This window comes from Zeugodacus cucurbitae, chromosome 6 (assembly GCF_028554725.1).
Source record: "Zeugodacus cucurbitae isolate PBARC_wt_2022May chromosome 6, idZeuCucr1.2, whole genome shotgun sequence".
Lineage (NCBI taxonomy): Eukaryota > Metazoa > Arthropoda > Insecta > Diptera > Tephritidae > Zeugodacus > Zeugodacus cucurbitae.
The window spans coordinates 44,639,956-44,660,282 of record NC_071671.1 but is presented as its reverse complement, the minus strand read 5'-3'; the positions used below and the strand labels follow the sequence as shown (position 1 = coordinate 44,660,282).

Sequence of the window (20,327 nt, the reverse complement as noted above, 5' to 3'; positions counted from 1 at the left end):
CAGTCGGAAAATTCAGCCTCCATGACGAAACATCGCCAAACGGCCTGAGGCTGATCGACTTCGCTGGGGCCCGAAATATGGTTGTCTGTAGTACCAGATTCCAGCATAAAAAAATTCATCAAGCAACGTGGCTGTCCCCTGATCGAAACACGCGCAATCAAATCGATCACGTTGTGATAGACGGAAGACATGTCTCCAGTGTTTTAGACGTGCGTACGCTCCGAGGGCCAAACATTGACTCGGACCATTATCTAGTAGCAGCAAAGATACGCACTCGCCTCTGTGCAGCAAAGAACGCCCGTCAACAAACACAAGGAAGGTTCGACGTCGAAAAGCTGCAATCACAACCGACAGCCGAACGATTTTCTACTCGACTTGCACTCCTGCTCTCTGAGAGCACTCATCAACATCTCGATATAAGGGAGCTGTGGAACGGCATCTCAAACTCATTGCATACCGCTGCAGCCGAAACAATTGGTCTCCGGCAACGCCAAAAAACCAGTTGGTACGATGAGAATTGTCGTTCCGCAGTGGAGAGAAAACAGACTGCCTACCTCGCAACTTTGCGATCGACCACAACACGTTCGGGGTGGGATAGATATCGAGAACTGAAGAGGGAAGCGAGACGCATTTGCAGACGTAAAAAAGCTTGAAAAGCTGGCCGACATGGGTAATGCTCGAAAATTTTATGAAAAGATGAGGCGATTAACAGAAGGTTTCAAGACCGGAGCATTATCATGTAGGGACCGAGAAGGTAATCTGGTAACGGATGTCCAGAGCACACTGGGATTATGGAGGGAACACTTCTCCGACCTGCTCAATGGCAGTGAAAGTACAACACCAGGAGATGGCGAACCCGATTCCCCAATCGATGACGATGGAATAGATGTTCCATTACCCGACCATGAAGAAATTCGAATAGCAATTACCCGCTTGAAGAACAACAAAGCGGCGGGGGCCGATGGATTACCGGCCGAGCTATTCAAATACGGCGGCGAAGAACTGATAAGGTGCATGCATCAGCTTCTTTGTAGAATATGGTCGGAAGAAAGCATGCCTGACGATTGGAATCTTAGTGTGCTCTGCCCAATCCATAAGAAGGGAGACCCCACAATCTGCGCCAACTACCGTGGTATAAGTCTCCTCAATATCGCAAATAAGGTTCTGTCGAGCGTATTGTGTGAAAGACTAAAGCCCACCGTCAACGAACTGATTGGACCTTATCAGTGTGGCTTTAGACCTGGAAAATCCACAATGGACCAGATATTCACCATGCGCCAAATCTTGGAAAAGACCCGAGAGAGAAGAATCGATACTCACCATCTTTTTAACGATTTTAAAGCTGCCTTCGATAGCACGAAAAGGAGCTGCCTTTATGCCGCGATGTCTGAATTTGGTATCCCTGCAAAACTAATACGGCTATGTAAGCTGACGTTGAGCAACACCAAAAGCTCCGTCAGGATCGGGAAGGACCTCTCCGAGCCGTTCGATACCAAACGAGGCTTCAGACAGGGTGACTCACTATCGTGCGACTTCTTCAATCTATTGCTGGAAAAAATAATACGAGCTGCAGAACTAAATAGAGAGGGTACAATCTTCTACAAGAATGTACAGCTCCTGGCGTATGCCGATGATATTGATATCATCGGAAGCAACAACCGCGCCGTTTGTTCTGCGTTTTCCAGACTGGATAAAGAAGCGAAGCGTATGGGTCTGGTGGTGAATGAGGACAAGACGAAATATCTCCTGTCATCAAACAAACAGTCAGCGCACTCGCGTCTTGGCTCCCACGTCACTGTTGACAGTCATAACTTTGAAGTTGTAGATAATTTCGTTTATCTGGGAACCAGCATTAACAACACCAACAATGTCAGCCTTGAAATCCAACGCAGAATCACTCTTGCCAACAGGTGGTACTTTGGACTGAGTAGGCAATTGAAAAGTAAAGTCCTCTCTCGACGAACCAAAATCAAACTCTATAAGTCGCTCATTATTCCCGTCCTGATGTATGGCGCTGAAGCGTGGACGATGACAACATCCGATGAGACGACTCTTGGGGTTTTCGAGAGAAAGGTTTTGCGCAAGATTTATGGTCCTCTAAACATTGGCAACGGCGAATACCGCAGACGATGGAACGATGAGCTGTACGATTTATACGACGACATTGACATAGTTCAGCGAATAAAAAGACAGCGGCTACGCTGGCTAGGTCATGTTGTACGGATGGAAGAAAACACTCCAGCTCTGAAAGTATTCGATGCAGTACCCGCTGGAGGAAGCCGCGGAAGAGGACGACCTCCACTCCGGTGGAAAGACCAAGTGCAAAGTGACCTGGCTTCACTTGGTGTTTCCAGTTGGCGCCAAAAAGCAAAAAGGAGGAATGAGTGGCTGGTGGATTCGGCTATAATCGCTTAAAGCGGTTCCTACGCCAAATATATATATATATAAATAAATTGCGAGAAAAAAAATGTTCGTTTATACTCGAACGTAACCATTTCCAACTTGTTACTATTACATAAAGAGCATTGAGATAACCCATCGGGTGGGTTTGGTGTCTGAATTGGTGATCTTTACTGTTTTATTGATAGTTGCCACTTTGGTGACAATTGAAAGTATTAGAAAAGTCTATGTAACCCGAAAATCAATATTTACATATATGCGCTGAAGAAAATGTGAATATTTGGGATAGTTCTTCAGTAACTGATACAGTGACTGATGATACTTAAGACACTTGTTCCATCTAGATGCATAACTAATGACAAACAGAACAAAATCTACGGTTCTGTATAATTAAATATATTTTATTAAAAATTTCAATATGAATGGATCATATTTTAACAAATTGGAAAGATTAATGAAAAAAGGAAATACTGAACACTGAACTGAACACGTTTCTAGTAGTACGTCATTCGAAGTAAAAAAAAATATTTCTTTTTCGAAATTACCCTTCGTGTAGATTGAACCAAATCTACGTAAATTAGAAACGCCAGACAAATACATATGTGTGTACTATATGTAGCACAAGTTATAACCTTGTGCTTCACTTGCAACAAATTCAAGCTACCGTTCATTCACTTCGAAGTTGAAATATAAATTTGGTGCAACAGTGAGTAAATTTTGGCGCGAGCAACAACTTAGCAAATATTTAGCTATTAGTTAGCTGTAACTTGTGATTTGTATTGTGCCAATGTACGCCAATGTGGCCAAGACCATTTTAACCGAACTTATTCGCAAATACTTGAAAAATACCATAAAAATATACAGTGTGTCGCTGAATATGAATGGTTACTTACAAATTCAAGTAGAAATTAGCAAATTAAAGTCGATGATGATATTTGCATTACAAATAGCAAATAGATTTTTACACTAAGTTATCGATTTTACCAGATATCGATGATTGCTTCAAATCTTTAAATATTCTGTGGAAAGAATAATTAAGCTGTTAGTCAAATGGCATACTGATCAAATATTTTACAGTAATTTAAGTGAACATCTACAAAATCTATCCAGCCTGAGTTTCGCTCTAGTGTTCTATTCTTAAATCAATTTTACTGCTTCTAAATATTGTTTAAATTGGCTCGAACTATGATCTTGTTTGAAACTACTTTGGAGGAAGGTCAAGGGATGTGTCGGTTAGTACGGAAAAGTTCCATTGTTACAAATTGATTCACTTAACCGCGTGAAGTTTGGCTACCATTCCAAAGAACTGACAGAAAAGTTTTAATTTATTACTTTTAAAACGCACTGTAATTTAACATAGCTAAATACGATAAAATGTGTATATACTATGTTGTATATGTTCGTTACATTTATGGAAGCAATGTCTTGGCGGGTCAACTAGCTTCAGTTTAACATTTTCAGTATTGTACGAGATGTGTTCAAAAAATAATGGGAATTTTAAAATTTGCAATTTCAAATTATTTGACGTGACCTGATATGACTCTGTGTGATTTTTTCCAATTTTCAAAAACCAAGAGAACCTTACAGAGCCGTCGTTTTACGAATAGGAGAAATCGATCCAAAGGCTAACCTATCCAAAAATCGAGTTTGAGAAGTATTTCGATGATTGGAAGAAGCGCTGGTATAAGTTTATAATATTAAATGCTTACTGTTTCGAAGGTGACAACAGTATCGTGGACTAATGAATAAATATTAAAAAAAAATACGAAAATTCCTGTTATTTTTTGAACAAACGAGTATAGATATCAAATACAGCTTGTTTAAAAGGGAGCAGTTGCTTCATTATTATTTTGGGTTCTTTGCTAGTTGCATATAAGCTAAATATTGAAAATGTGTGAAAAAGGAGTCCACAATATTTATTTCTAATAATTTAATTTTTAAAAAGGGTATTTGAAGTTGTTTTTATCAAAATATTTCTACAGATAAAAATTAGTATAGATTCCATTGATAAATGAAGAAATACATATGTGTAACCAAATAAAACACGTTTTATAGGACAAATTAAGCCAATTTGTTTTGTAAAAACATAGGCTCCATCAAAAGTAATACTTTTGAACGATTGACTCTGGGAACAGAAAAAAAAAAATATCATTAGAGCACGTTTAAGAGAATATTATCTAAATATAATCGATGTCAAATATTTTACATTCAGTTCCAACCGAACATTGCACTACCTTACTATTTCAGTCTTGCAACTGTGTTGCACTAGAGTTTTAGTTCGAGTATGTGCCCGGTGTTGTTGCTATTGCTGTTGCAATTCCACAGCTGTTACCATAAAATGTGAATGAATGCACGAGTGGTTTTTGGCCAAGCAAAAAATTAAACAACAAACCAGCAACAACAACAACAACAACTACATACATGGATATTTCTGCAACCAACAAGTGTGTAAAATTTACGGTTGCCGTTATCTGGTTTGTTATTGTTGCAACAAGCCAATTGCATTGGGGGGCTTACTAGCTTTTGTTGTTGTTTTATTAGTTTTTATTGTTGTTGTTGTTGTCGTTGCTGCTGCAATTGTGTCGGCAAAGTCACTTTTGGCTCTTACCCACAATTTTTCACTTTATTAGTCGTTTTTTATTCGCTTGCATTTTCGCTGTGTTTTGTCTTTTCTCAAGTTTTACTCTTTGTTGTCTGCTACTTATTGTTGTTGGTGCTGCATTAGCTACCATTGAGTTAGTTAGTTAGTTTATTGTGCGATTACACAATCTACCGTTTTGCCTTCATCTCATTGCGAATGCAAGCAACTTGAAAATTAAAAAAATCAAAAAAAAAAAAATGTTCCGAAAACGAAAAATTAACGGTAAAATAATAAATCATGCACGCTTGCCTTCAAATATAATAGCAAACAAAAGTAATAGTGAAATAAACAAACAGAAAATAATCACACAATATTTGTGCACACTTACGCACCTATTTACTAACCGACTGGCTGCCGCTGTTGCTTTGGCTCACTCGTGTTTGTGATTTCAATTGCCAGCTTACCGCCCATCATTAGACAACAACAAAAACAAATATACACATATTGCGTAAATGTTAAATAAGCACTTAAGTAGACTTCTTGCGACTTGATTCCACCAACTTTGTTGGCTAATTTTTGGTATTTTGTTTACTTAACCATTTATCGAATTGCTATTACAATTATCGATAAATATTTATCGACTTGCGTTATGTTGACTTGACACAAATTCCAATCGAATTTTCGTATTATTGCAAGTGAAGGTGCGTGGATTTATGATTAGAGTAGTTGATGGGTTTGAAGGGTTTTGAAATATCGATCTGTTAGCATTAAAATTTACTTATTTGCAATGAAGTGTTTTTACTTGGTTAACCTGGTGTGGAATCTATCGCTTAAAGTAAAATAACCAAAACTCAACAACGCTTGGTCGAGTTTCTGAAAATTACGTAGTTTCGTTTCATATCACGAAAAATATGAATTATAATGAACAAGTAAAGGAGGACTTCGTTTGATTGGCGCTCCAAAACAAAACCTCGATATTATAAAAATTATCACATTACTCTCTATTTGCTCAACTCCAGAATCTATGAGAAGTCTTTCCTCTGAAGAGTAAAGACCGATTTCATTCGCCAAATGTTCACTTAATCTGAAATATACAGAAATAGTATATATAAAGAGTAAAAGTTTTTATTCGATTCCACTATTTTCGAAGCTATACAAAACATTGAGGTTTTACTAAGTAAATGTAATTTTGAATATTTTCAAACAAAAATATCTAGAGAAAGGCGTTTTGATTATTTATATTTGTTACAATTTTTATTAATTCATAAGCCTTTCTTACAAATGTACAACTTGTACAATTATTATACAAATTATATTAAGTAATAACTTCTTCCTGACCATTTTGTATATAATTGAATACCTAAAATTTTTTGGAATTTAATGCAGAGTAAGTAAAAGAGGTCAATGTTTTTTGACCATGAACCCAAACAATTTTGACAGAACATTTTTTTTAATAGCCGTTATTGAGCCTAATAAGTGGGATGAATACAAAAAACAACTAAACTCGCTTTCAATCGACAGCTGTAAACTTTGAACTCGTTTTTCTCAAATCTGTGTTTTTGAAACTTTCCTTCATCGTATCGTATCTCAAAAACGGTTTGAACGAATGGCCGTAGGGTACACTCAGCACATATGTATAAACGCATGGAAATTTTCGATCTATAGCAAAAAACAAAAAATATCTACCAAATGTCCAATTTTTGGTATATTCATTTGGTAATAGTCCATTTCATGCACTTAAGCTTACAGATCAAAATGGCGCTACTCATTTTGTTTCTGATAAGCCAATCAGCCGGAAACATGGAGGAAGTGCGAGTAAATTTTTTTCGAGGCGGCGTTGTAGCTCATGTTCAACACTATATTATTAGCTTAAAAATGTGGGTATACTTTCTCTGAACACATTAAGATATGTACGTCAACTGATCATCTTGTCCAATTTAGTGCAGATAAGCTGAAATTGTTCCCGATCTAGAAGTTGGAACAGAGCATTAATGTCACTTGTCATTAGGGTAGTAAATACCCGCGATTCCGTAGGTTAGATCAGACAACACAAATACGAGCGAACCGATGTGATGAATTCATATAGGTCATCAGTGCTCTACACTTCATTCTTACTTCATTCTTGGTACCCATAAATTTCGTATCATTTTTGTCACCTCCAAATCTATCTCTATAATTGATATTTGGAATCCAAATCCATTTCATAGGTCGCGAAAAGCGACATTTTAAAAGAACCTCTAAGAAAAAATTAACATTGCCAATTAAAAATTAGTAATTTTTGTGGTTTTTCTTCTTTTGTTTTAATATACATTGTATGTATGTATTTAGTTTCGAGACTCGACGCATAATGGCTCGGATATTGTACACATTTTTAAATTTTCTTCTGCAATTAAAAATATTTAATGAGTTATAATTTCAGCTAAAAATCGAGTAATAGCAACAACAATTGGCAAAGCAATTATTTGCGAATTTGTATGAAAAGTGAAACCGTTATTAATGTATTTGAGTGAATTGCTTTGGCAAACTGAAAAAAAACAGCAAAATCATTATTAGCAGCATTAAAATATATCTATACACTTAAGTATGTACTTCGCAGCTGTGATTATAAGGAAAAGTAGTGCTTGAGAAAAAAGAAAACAAAAATATAAAACGAAAATATTTGAAAACTTTCAAGTTTCCGTTTGCCATTTATTTTAAATGATTTTAGCCAACTTGATTTGCTATGAACAAAAATAGATTTTAATTTTAAAGTAAGACGGTGAACAGCAAGAAATATGCAGAAAAATAAAAAACGAAAATATGCAAAACTAGTATATGTACATACACATATATAGTATATATAATATGGAAAATATGTATATATGTGTATGAATAAGCGTGTATTCTGACTAGTGACCACCAGCGTGGCTGCATAACGCTGTCGTCTTGTCAGCAACTTGTCACTCAACTATCCGCCTATTAAAGCATAAAAACAAACACACTCAATTTTGTTTTTGTATCTATGCAAAGTATATGAATAGAGTATATGTACGAATATGTTTGCTTGCATCAAATGTGCAATGCGAGTGTGCAAGTGTTTAAGATGGTCAGTCTGTTTAGTGTGTTGGCCAGACAACAGCCAGAAGCTCATGTGACTGTCTGACGGACGTCAGGGGTAGCCAACAACAGTAGCCATGCGCGCCAAAGGCAAGTGACTGTAAGCTGCCAGTTGTTGACGCTATTCTTGAAGTAATTAGCAATAAGGTCACAACTGTTCAGAGTTATGAAGCGGTTATTTGCTGTTGTTGCTGTATTTGTTGTCAATGGTGTTGGCTTTGGCATCACTGTTATTACTACAGCTATTACTTGTTTTGCTGTTAGACCGTTGACATTGATCCAAATATAAAACGAAGTGAGACTACAAAAACAATAACAAAGCAAGCAAAACAGAAATATGATAAAAAAATTTTATAAGTAAAACTAGACGCCATTACCACTAGTGGTATGCACCTACGCAGCATACCATTCATTGGCATATGGTGAATACCCTGTAGGAATATTTCAATAAAATTTGAATCACAGCCACGCATTTGAAATTTATACAATCATATTAAAGGGGTATTCTAGTGTAGAAAGAAAAATAAAAATCAAATATTTTTTTTTATTTTCAAAGTTTAACTATTTAAGAATACTTGTGCAACTGTATTTTTCAAAATTCAAATCATTTTCGGAGATTCAGATATGTTCTTGATGCGGTATTCAAACTGGCTCGACTTCATGCGAAAATTTAAATGCTTTTCTTTATTTTTTAAAACGATAACCACGATTTCACAAGTTCTACTGGACCGATTTTCCTGAAATTGAAGAGTCTTCTTTCTGGAATAATTTTTAACAATTTAAAAAAAATCAAAGAAGCAAAAAAATTATACAAAAAATGTATTGCTTTAAAAATGGCTTGTAATTCATGTCTCTACACCAGAATACCTCTTAGTTGTAAGTTAATTTGGAATTTCGGTTTTGGGATTGATCTAGTAAAACTAGTTTTTCAATATTAAGCCAGCTGGATGGTCGATTCACCACTGTGTTCTTATATTATTTAAAAATTATATAATTTTTATAACTTTAACTAGTTCAAATTTTTATTTAAAGCTAATATTTGTTCTGGTTTTAAGTAGGAACGTAAGATTTGTACGAAAACATCTAGAAACACGAGCAAATTCAAAAAGGTTTGTAATTTCATCTAGGTTGTCGAGAAAGGTCGAATGTGAGGTTTCAGTTTGTATGGGTCGGATGACGAACCTCTAACATAAAAGTATACAACCTTTTCATATTATCAAATACCTTATAAAACTATTTTTAATTCCACTTTACAATCACTTTATAAAAGAGAAATCAAAATTCATTGGAGTTGTTGAATTTCTATCATAAATATCCGCCAATGTCTGGCATATCATAATCAATTGCTGTGAAAATATTTTCTGGAGTTTCTTTTACTTTCTGCTGATATCTGTCAAGAACTTCCCCTGATTATTTCCACCCAAACCTTCTTGAATTTGTATTGAATATATCGAACTTATTTGTGAGATATTTTAAAATGGTTTGAATCTAAATAACGCTTGTCAATGATACAGTTAATGAAAATAGGAATTAATGACTCAGATGTATATCTTATGATTTTTTGACTGTTTAAAGTCTTTAGTAATTTTTGATTTAATTCGTGGTACAGACCAATTATTAAAAGGCTAATAAAGACATACTTTTCATATAAAGACATAATTTTGTTGACTATTAAAAATTTTTGAATACTCATCCCTACTGGGTATTTACCACTCTTTATATACATATGTAAATGAATTTATGTGCATTTCGCATGTATCAGAATGTCAAATACCTGTCTAACGAGAAGCTGTGCGAAGCTTAGAAATTTGAGCTGTTGATTTCATGCACATTTAAATATATCTTTTTACTCGCTTGTTATTACTCATTGCTGTTAGCTTTTGTTGGCCTTTTTTGTTGTTGTTTCAGCTGCATATTTGTTTGCCTCGCTGAGTGTTGTACTGCTATGTAAAAGCGCAAATGTTTGAATGCCTGTCTCATTTATTTGTTTGCTTGTTATTTGCTTGCATACCTTTGTATGTGGCTACTAAATATATTATTTATTTTATTTCTCGTTTTATTTTTCATTTTGTTTGCTTACTTGTATTTGCGCGTTTTTGCGGCGCAGCAAGGTCAGCGAGCCGCTTATGACGCGGGCGCGCACAAAAGTCCATTGCGCCGTTGAATGCAAGCGTGCTATTAATTGCGCATCTATGAAATGAGAATGACAACAACAATAGTAATAATAATGATGCTTAGTATAAATAAGATTGTTGTAGTATTTAGTCATTGACTAGCGGTTTTAAGGCGGAGACGGAAATCGGATTATTGAATGGCGGTAAAAGGCTTGCGTTGTTGTCAAACCGCTCTGTGGCCAAAACAGCGTTGGTGTCTGTTGGTTGTTTTTTTTTTGCTTAATTAATTGAAAAATATTTCTAATATGAATCTTGTTGGTGAATTTGAAGATAAAGTAAGCGCTGGATGAGTAACTGCTGTCATATTTCAATGTATTTTAACATTTGATAAATTAATAATACAATATTGCAAAAGCTGCTTAATACATATTTATATATATATGTACATATGTATGTGCCTGCATTAGGGTTGTCTTTAAATGGAAGATTTTATATAACTTACTTAAAAGACAACTTCTATTATCGGGTTCAAAGGGGTGGGAAGTAACGCCAAATGTTTACTTTCGCCTTTCCTACAGAAAACAGGGTCGCAATCAATAACGAACAAAAACAACAATATCTATATCGTGAAAAATCGTTCTAGGTTTATTTGTTTGATGAAAAAATCGATCTGATGTGTAAGAGTTACTGCTTTCTTAGAGAAAGTCTTACTGTTAGCTTTGTCTATTTTTTTAAGAATTTCATCAATCGTTTTGGCTAAAAATTGTTACCATTTTGAATAACCAATTAGAGCATGAAAATGTGAACTGTTGTATTCCAAAATATTCGCAGTGAATTTGTGGTACAATGTTTTATGTGGAAGCCATGCTAGAAATGTACTTTTTGAAAGATTTTTCTAAAGTCTAATTTAAAACTAACAACATTCACCCCTTCGTACTGTGTACATAGCCTTAGCACTTGCTTGTTTTTTAATGATGTTAAACTGTTTGCTTAAATCGTTTGTTGGGTTTTTATCGATGATTTAAATTATATCTTTATTACTAATAAAAACTAAATATTTACTTGTTAAGCATAATAAAATATGCTTGTGCAAAACTGATTATTAGTGTTCCTTTCAAGAGACCAACAACCGATTTAGTAGATATATAGTCGTATATACAAACATATATTTACATATACATATATGTATGTATAAATTATGTAGTATATTTATTAGTAGTTTGTTTATTAAGCACAGTCATATTCTAGCTAGCGCTTGTCCATAAAACCTGTTAAACAACATTCTTCTTTTGAATTGATTCGTGAATAATATCTTTTCTATAAAGAATAAATATAAATAATATGTTTTTTTTTTTGTTATTGGTAGCTTTATTTATGTATTCGTTTTGTTACTTTTGTTTCTTTATTATTTTATTAATTTTAATTAATTCAATGTTTACCACTCTAACTATATTTAAGCCGCTATTCACAGCCATAACTTAACTCCGCAAAAAACATAATTGCAAATATTTTTACTCATAATAATAACAACGATTACTAATTACTAATTTCTTTCATCATTAATCGAATTAAAATCTAAATCTAATGATCTAGAAGTTAACTAGGTGGTATCGGGGAGAAACGAACATTATAAAATACTTGTGAAAAATTATGGAGACTAAAGTTTAGAGTCTGAGTTGTAATTAAAACTCATATGAATGTAGTCTTTTGTAGTTATTCATTATATACTTGTCTCTTTAGCGGGATAGAAATGTCTTTCATGTATACCATATACCATGTTATATGTAGTATATAACGCATTCTCTTATAAATGAGCGGCAAAAGAACACTCGCTTAAACAATAAATTGTATGTAAAACAACAACAAAACTAAGTCACCAGTATAGTAAAATATTTTCAAATAAATTTTAATATGAGTTAAGTTGAAAAGGCTTACTCAAATAAACAATGAAAAGGGAAACAAATCAGATGTGATTATTGATTGATTTCTTCACATTAATGTGAATGTAATGAAGATAGCGGAACAAAATGACATTTGAGGTGTAGCGACACTCTTTTAAAAATTTCCGAATACTACGGACTATAGCTTTTCAAATCCTCAAATATCGAACTGTAGGCCACAGTGCCGATTTATAGTTTTTTTTTATCGAAAATATTAGTGAATCTCTCAGATTTTGTAAATAAATTCAGATGGAATATTTTTCTTCCATAATGTGTCTCTACACCAAAAATAAAAGGACTAGTGTTATTAGCTAGGGTTATTCCTTTATACCTAATATTCAGATTTTTACACATCCGGTGAGCTCTAAAAGGTATATCGGTTAATATGTGAAATAACTTATTAAAATTAAATGAACATAAAATTTTGGATATATTGTTGCTTGGAGAGTAATGATATAATCAGTTCAGGATTTACCCTAGTCGTCATATTCTATATGAAATCTTTTTGTTATTCTAGGGGACTTTATTAAGAGTTTATTGGTCAAATTTTGTGTTTTCTGGCGTATAAGTACAGTACAAAATCGACAAAGTCACAGAATTTTCATCGAATATAAATTTTATTTATACCTTCAAATAAAAGACTACTAGTACTGGTAACCAAATAATAAGTAATAAAAAGCATTTTTGCAGCCGAAAAATACGCAAAATCTCCTATGAATGGACTGAATTGTGCATATTTTTCTATGATTTTATTTGAAATGTTTCAGCTTTCACCCTAAGTATAACTTTTTTTTTAGAATTTTGTATAAAATTTGAGGTAAAGACTTAAAACTGAAATGCCTGTTTAATTATATTGTATAACAAGTAAGGAAGGGCTAAGTTCGGGTGTAACCGAACATTTTGTACTCTCGCAGTTTATTTATTTAACTTTATTTATATTATATAATACGCAATTTGACCCACATATTCGTCATATATATTGTATAAAGCCCATTGAAAGTTGGAAACCATAATATTAGGTTTCGGTGCTTCTACCGAGGTCCTCGTGTTCGATATATTGGGCCTTAAAAACCTATGGTCCGATTTCGGCGATTTTTAGAATGGGGCTGCCACACTATGAACATAGTATTTGTGCAAAGTTCTGCACCGATTTCTTCACTAGTACTTACTTTATATATTGTAAAGTTAACGATTCAGATCGTCTTCAAAGTTCTGGTATATAGGAAGTAGGCGTGGTTGTGAAACGATTTTCACAACATATCATTGGGATGTAAGGAAACTATTACAAACCAAGTTTCATTTAAATCGGTCGAGTAGTTCCTGAGATATGGTTTTTGATCCATAAGTGGGCACGCCACGCCCATTTTCAATTTTGTAAAAAAATCTGAGTGCAGATTCCATCTGCCATTTTTTATGTGAAATTTAGTGTTTCTGACGTTTTTCGTAAGTGAGTTGACCCACTCTTAGTAATTTTCAACCTAACCTTTGTATGGGAGGTGGGCGTGGTTATTATCCGATTTCTTTCATTTTTGGACTGTATTAAGAAGTGGATAAAAAAAAACGACTGCAGAAATTTGGTTTATATAGCTCTATTGGTATGCGAGATATGTACAAAAAACCTATTGGGGGCGCCCACGCCCACCTCCTCAAAAAAATTACATCCAAATATGCCCCTTCATAGTGCGATCCTTCATACCAAATTTTATTTCCATAGCTTTATTTATGGCTTAGTTATAGCACTTTATGTATTTTTGGTTTTCGCCATTTTGTGGGGGTGGCAGTGGTCCGCCCTTCCTATGGTGCCAAGAAACAGGTGTGCCAAGTTTCATCAAGATATCTTAATTTTTACTCAAGTTACAGCTTGCAGACGGACGGACGGACAGACAGACATTCGGATTTGAACTCCACTCTTCACCCTGATCACTTTGGTATATATAACCCTATATCTAACTCGTTTAGTTTTGGGTGTTACAAACAACAGTTATGTGAACAAAACTATAATACTCTCTTTAGCAACTTTGTTGCGAGAGTATAAAAATATGGAGGTTCATGTCCAATATGCATATAAAGTTTTGTTGTAACTGTTTAAAGAAACAATAAATGTCAAAGTTTCTATAATCGGGTTTTCACTATACTTGCAAAAGCCACATATTAAACTCAAAAACAATTCTCTGGGAATTTATCATTCACTTATCCTGAATCAAAAAACGAATACAACAACAATAAATATAATTAAATGATTAATTTGCACTTGTATATATTATTTTTGCCAGTTTTGTTGTTCTCTTTGTTTTGATTCATTACTTTGCTAACTGTATTGATTAAGGTAGATACTCTATATATATAAGTATGTATGTGCATATGCTATGCATTGTGAAGCCATTTCGATCGTACTAATTTGTGGCAGTAAGTCACTGGCCAACTGGTTTTAACTTTTACTTAAACTCTTTTGCTGCATTTGTTTATACTTGTTTTTGTTTTTGTTTTTGTTGTTTATTTATCTCTTTTAATGCTCTACAAGTACAGCTTGTTAAGCGCTGTTTGCGCCTGTTTGTTTGTGTTGCTTGTGCTGTGATCGGTTTTTGTAGCCGCTTTAGAATCTCATTGCGTGCTAATTGCTAATTAAATTAAATGGCTCTAAAAGGTGTTAAGTTGCATGCAACAATTGGCTTTTTGCGCTGAAAATGGTGCAATCGAACGTTTTTCGAATGTGTGTATCGTAATTTGTTAATTCGGCGACTTTGTCTATCCATTTGGTTGTTTAATTAAGGTCGATTGAAGGGGATCGGGTTTCCAATAAGACACTTAGTCATTCTCTAAAGTATTTTATATAAGCATGATGACGTGATTAAAAAAATGCTTCAAAACTTTCATTATTCAATGGCAAATACATACTATATTTTGAAGTATTCTAAAATAAATTCAGTAAAATGCTTTCTGTAAGATTAACCACTAACGATTTTTAGCTATATATGATCCGGATAGTGCCCATCATATCATAAAGGGGGAAAGTAATAATTTTATGTATGAAAAATAATTATTATAGGTTCCACTCCCTCACTTAAATTCCATGACAATACGTACATATATTTCTGAACTAAAGTTTTCTCTTTCATCTTGATCTAGACAATCAATTTATTTAAAGCGAACATAAATTGTTCAAGATTCAATCCCATTCTATTAAATAAAATAAATCGCGTAGTTTACTTCTAGCCTTTTATTAATACATGGTTTATAAATTTCATGGCAAGATTTCTCATATCAGATATGCACTCGGCCCGCAAACACCTTGCCTGTTAGAGGAAAGAAACTGTTATAATAACAGGTTTATTTTGAGTCAAGAAATCACTTTGTAAACATTATCATCCATCGAATCGGTGGTCAATTATTGAAATTTTCGACAAATTTTGTATTTTTGTGTACAGTCTGTGATTCATATTTAAAAGAATTATATTGGATAAAAAAATATTATCATTCATGAATAAGCTTATAAAAGCCACATGCGTTGCACCTGCCCACTGGTCAAAGTCAATGAAATCATTAAAGTATGTTAATCTCTCATATCCGCATTGACAGTTTCACGGCGTGAATATATATTTTACTGTCATTAAAAGTGGCGCAAAATGGTGTCTATGCTTGATTATGACAGCATTCGAGTTTCTACGCACGCCCACTCGCAGCTGCTGAATGCCTTCAATTGAGACAAGAACAAGACAAACCATCTCGGGCGGGTTTTCTTTACAAATTATTTATTGTATGTAGAAAGGAATACTTTGTTGTCATGTGTCATGGGATTTTTGGGCTATTGATACAATTATTTTCTGTGCTCACTTTGTACGACACAATTGTTGACAGTTAAATCTGTTGGTAGCAGCGATCAAAGTAATTGTTTTCTCACACCCATTGTCAGCAAAAGCGATTTTGATTGGGTATCCACCTGGTAACACTCAGGCATGTCCGATAGTATTTAAGTGTTGTTTATGTAAAACAAACCGATTGGAATGCGCAATATTTACTCTTAAAAATATATAATTTTAACATTTTTATGTTTGTAAAGAGATCATTGATAGGGTCACCAACTAATTGTTTCAGAAAAGTTATTTGAAGCAGTAATAAATGGTTTTGTTAGCGAAATAATGAAGACTAATATTAAAATATATTAAAAATACATTATTAAAACTTATCATATGTATGATTTCAGAGTGTAAAAATAAAAAAAATAAATAAACATTTTTTTTTTACTTCTCTCCCTCTTTTTCTATTACTCCATTCCTAAATCAATCAAACTTAATACCCATAAAGGTAATGTGCATAATGTATATTTACACCGTTTTTCCATTAAAAAATTACCGAAATTTTAAACTTTTATTTACCGCTAAGTTTCACACGCTACTTAGACAGCTTTGAAAGTGTTTAATGTAACAAAACGAAGTTCATAAACTTTGCTCATTAAGTTCAATGCAATTAAAGGGGCACTTACTGATTCGTATAGTACTTGTGTATAGTATGGTCAAGCTATGTACATATACGCATATATGTAGTGTATATAAACACCTAATATGTGTATCCAATCTAATGGGTTAAATATAGAAAAGCTACTGCCATAAATATTCATATAAGCATACGTGTATATGTATACCCATTTACAGGTGCCTGGAATTTACATATGCGTACACATTCACACACGAGTATATGCTTTGATCAATCAGTCCGTGTAACCGACGCACAATAATACCTGGCGTTGCTAATCCGATTACTGATTTTTAACTATGCGCAGACACTTTTAAAATGTAATTTCGATTTTGACCTCTTTTATTATTTGTTGCTGTTATTGTTGTGTGAAAATATTCAACATGAAATCTAATATCAATAACTGCATTTTTGTATTATTTTTTAATTTTTTTTTTACGATTTCTTCAAATATTTTGAGAATGTCATTGAGCTTGGAATCTCTAGAAAGCCAGCAAATCTAAATTTTACCTTCATAGTAATTTTTTGTTATAGAAATATTAATTCGTAAATTAAAGATTTCGTCTTCTATAAACAAATATAATATATATTAATTCTTTAAATACTTTTTTCATATTGATCTTACTACTAATCTTTTTGTCAATATATCTTTAGATAAGTTTAAAAATATTCGATGCTATTGATTCTGGAATTGATGATCTTACAGGTTGACCTTGCTGTCATATGTATCCGCTTTCAGAACTGGAATCTAACTTAAAGTTGTAATTATTTCATGAGTTTATAATTGAGCTTGAATAACATCTCGAAGTGTGGATCTGAAAATTTCAAAAGATAGGTTAGAAATTATATTTTATTTTATTTCACTCTGTATAACGACTAGTTTGATTTTTGTCGAAAAGTAATTATAATTATTGCTATAATTTTAATCCATGAATTCCTTTTATTTTCTTTTACCATTACAGATTAAAACGATATAATTTCAATCAACGCAAGTACCATTCAATAAGAACACAACAACCACAAGGTAAAATTGACAATTATAATAAATGACAAATAAAATAAAAAATAGTGCATTAAGTTAAAAATATGTAAAAGTTATGTAATATCTTTAACAAAATACAAATAAGTGATTGCCTTTTAACAATTACTTAGTGAGTGTGTGGTAAAAAGTATGTGTTAATTGCTAAGCAAAATATTTACACAGCCAAGCAAAAAGTGAATTTGCAGCATTAAATAGTGTTTTTTGTTGTTGTTTTCGTATGTTGGTATGATATTAATGAAATAATCACGTGAACGTGACAGCACACGCCAAAAAGTGTACATAACTAGTTAACAGTAAACACATGAGTGGCAAGAAAGATATACATACATTTTCCAAATAGTTTACAAAATTTATTTAAAACAGTAAAATGAAAAAACAAGAAAATTGTATTGAAATATGAAGAGATATAATAGATAAATAAATTAAATTAAAATAAAATACAATAAAATAAAACAAAACAAAATAAAATAAAATAAAATAAAATAAAATAAAATAAAATAAATAAAATAAAATAAAATAAAATAAAATAAAATAAAATAAAATAAAATAAAATAAAATAAAATAAAATAAAATAAAATAAAATAAAATAAAATAAAATAAAATAAAATAAAATAAAATAAAATAAAATGAAATAAAATAAAATAAATTAAATTAAATTAAATAATTAAATAATTTATATTTATAAAGCACTAAATAGAAAGCAATTTAAATAAAGCACTTAAAAATTAAATAAATAAAACGAATCCAAATTAAGGATAAAAAAATAAATTAGAGTAAATTTTTAAGCTGTTAAAATCAAATTTATTTGTTTAAATAAATTTATTAAAATTCTATAAAAACACAAAAACTAATTCCACAATTTCCAGGTTCACCGATGGCTGGTCATAAGCTGCAGTCTTGAAACACACACACAGTTCAAAAAAAGTGCAAAGTGTGAAAAGTGCACACAAATAATATTTCCTCACACTTAAGTAGTGAGATAGCTTTTTTCTTGTTTTTGTAATAAAAAGATATACAAATAAATAACGGCAGACGGCGCGTGGAAAATACCATTAAAATATTTATCTAAAAAATTTTGAAAATACCAACGTTAACAAACAAACATTTAGTCAATAATAAAAACAAAAAAACAACAACGACAGTAGCAGCAGCAACAACAATGAATGCGGCGCACAACAATCAACGCCGCCGGCAACGGCATAAGTCAGCGGGCGTAATGGCCACACCAGCCATGGTACTCGGTCGGTCAACAGCCAGCAAGTTGGCGGCGCAAACACCGACCATCGTTTTTACCGCCGCCACGCTGTACATTTGTCTGCACGTCTGCTGTCTGCTGCAGCTGGGCGAGGCACATGTGGCGCTCACCTATCCACCTGCGCGAAAATATGATTTGGACTTTTTGGATAACTCACGTACGAAGGGACCGTGTGGCATGCCAAAAGGTGAGTTTCAATTAACCAACCGCCCGCCATACAGACATACAATTATTTATCATATATTAATGAATATGAGTTTATTTGCATGCGTGTATGTGTGTGTGAGCGTGTTGTTGGGTGTTAAGGCACATAATAAGTAAGTAATCGAAATTCAAAGTACTTTTGCTTGAGGCGGCGTTCAACGTTAAAGTCTCAAAATGGCCAACGTCCAGACATCAGGCGTTTGTATTATTATTTGTGTGTTGTTGTGGTAGCATTTTATGAAATTTGTTTGTTTTACACTTTTGGCCATGTCGTTCGCTCAACTATTTGGCGATACATGTCTATTGATTTAGCTTTAAAGGTATTTATGTACGTGCGTACAGTGTGTCTTAAAAGTAATCATTAGTGGATGGAATTGTAATTCAAAAATAACATAAAATTTCAAACAAGATTCTAAAAAAAGGCCCAAATTAAAATCAACAAAATTTTAAATTTTTAAAATCGATTTCTAAGGCTGTCTGAAATTTAAGTTTATAGACTATATATCGCATTGGATATTCAAGAGATTTATACGTAGAAGCGGTTCCCACTTTTTCAAAAATGAGCGGTCATTATCCCTGTATACGTATACTAATTGTGTTGATATTGAATATTTTATAGACACTTTTATAGAAATAAAAGAACTTGTGAACTTTGCTAAAAAGGGCTGCACACCGACTAAACCCAAAACTGATTGGAAATTTACATCTTATGCTTCAGTTATCGATTATAATAGTATCGATAAAAATATATCGATAAATATCACATTATGAAAATCGTATTTTAATCACGATAGTTGAAATTAAAATCTTATACCTCAGTTTTCGATTGTATGTATATCGATAATTAAACAAAATATATCGGTAAATCGATAAATATCACATTATAAAAATTCCTTTTAACAAAGCTAAGGAAGCTATTTTGATTTTTTGTATTTTGCTTTCAAATATGTAAATAGATAGCCAAAAAATATAACGACACAGTTGCCACCTTTCTAATAATTTCGATCAATTCAATTTTGTGAATGGCATAAATACTAACTGAAATGTTCAATTTTATAGGTGACTGTAAATACTTGCTTTCGAATACTCAAGTACAAATTCATACTTAAATACATACAAACAAATATTACTCAAAACAGTAATGTGCAATTTGTTTACTTAACGCGTTTTTACTTGTTTTTGTATTGATTTATGGAAAAATCATGCATTTTTACAAATGCACAAT

General features: G+C 32.8%; 1 protein-coding gene across 6 annotated transcripts in view; it reads left to right on the top strand.

The window, feature by feature from the left end:
• LOC105209815 (uncharacterized) overlaps positions 1-20,327 on the top strand; it is a 140,356-nt gene that overhangs the window by 33,326 nt on the left and 86,703 nt on the right. For 5 of the 6 annotated variants that reach the window (XR_008471859.1, XR_008471858.1, XM_054233953.1 and 2 more), the window contains exon 2: positions 18,510-19,085. Coding sequence is in view for 4 of the 6 variants with exons in the window: in XM_054233953.1 (XP_054089928.1) it covers positions 18,803-19,085 (283 nt within the window). In the remaining 2 variants the exon portion in view is untranslated. Of the gene's footprint in view, positions 1-17,563; positions 17,626-18,509; positions 19,086-20,327 lie in introns of all 6 variants that reach the window. The other variant, XM_054233952.1, reaches the window with a different exon arrangement.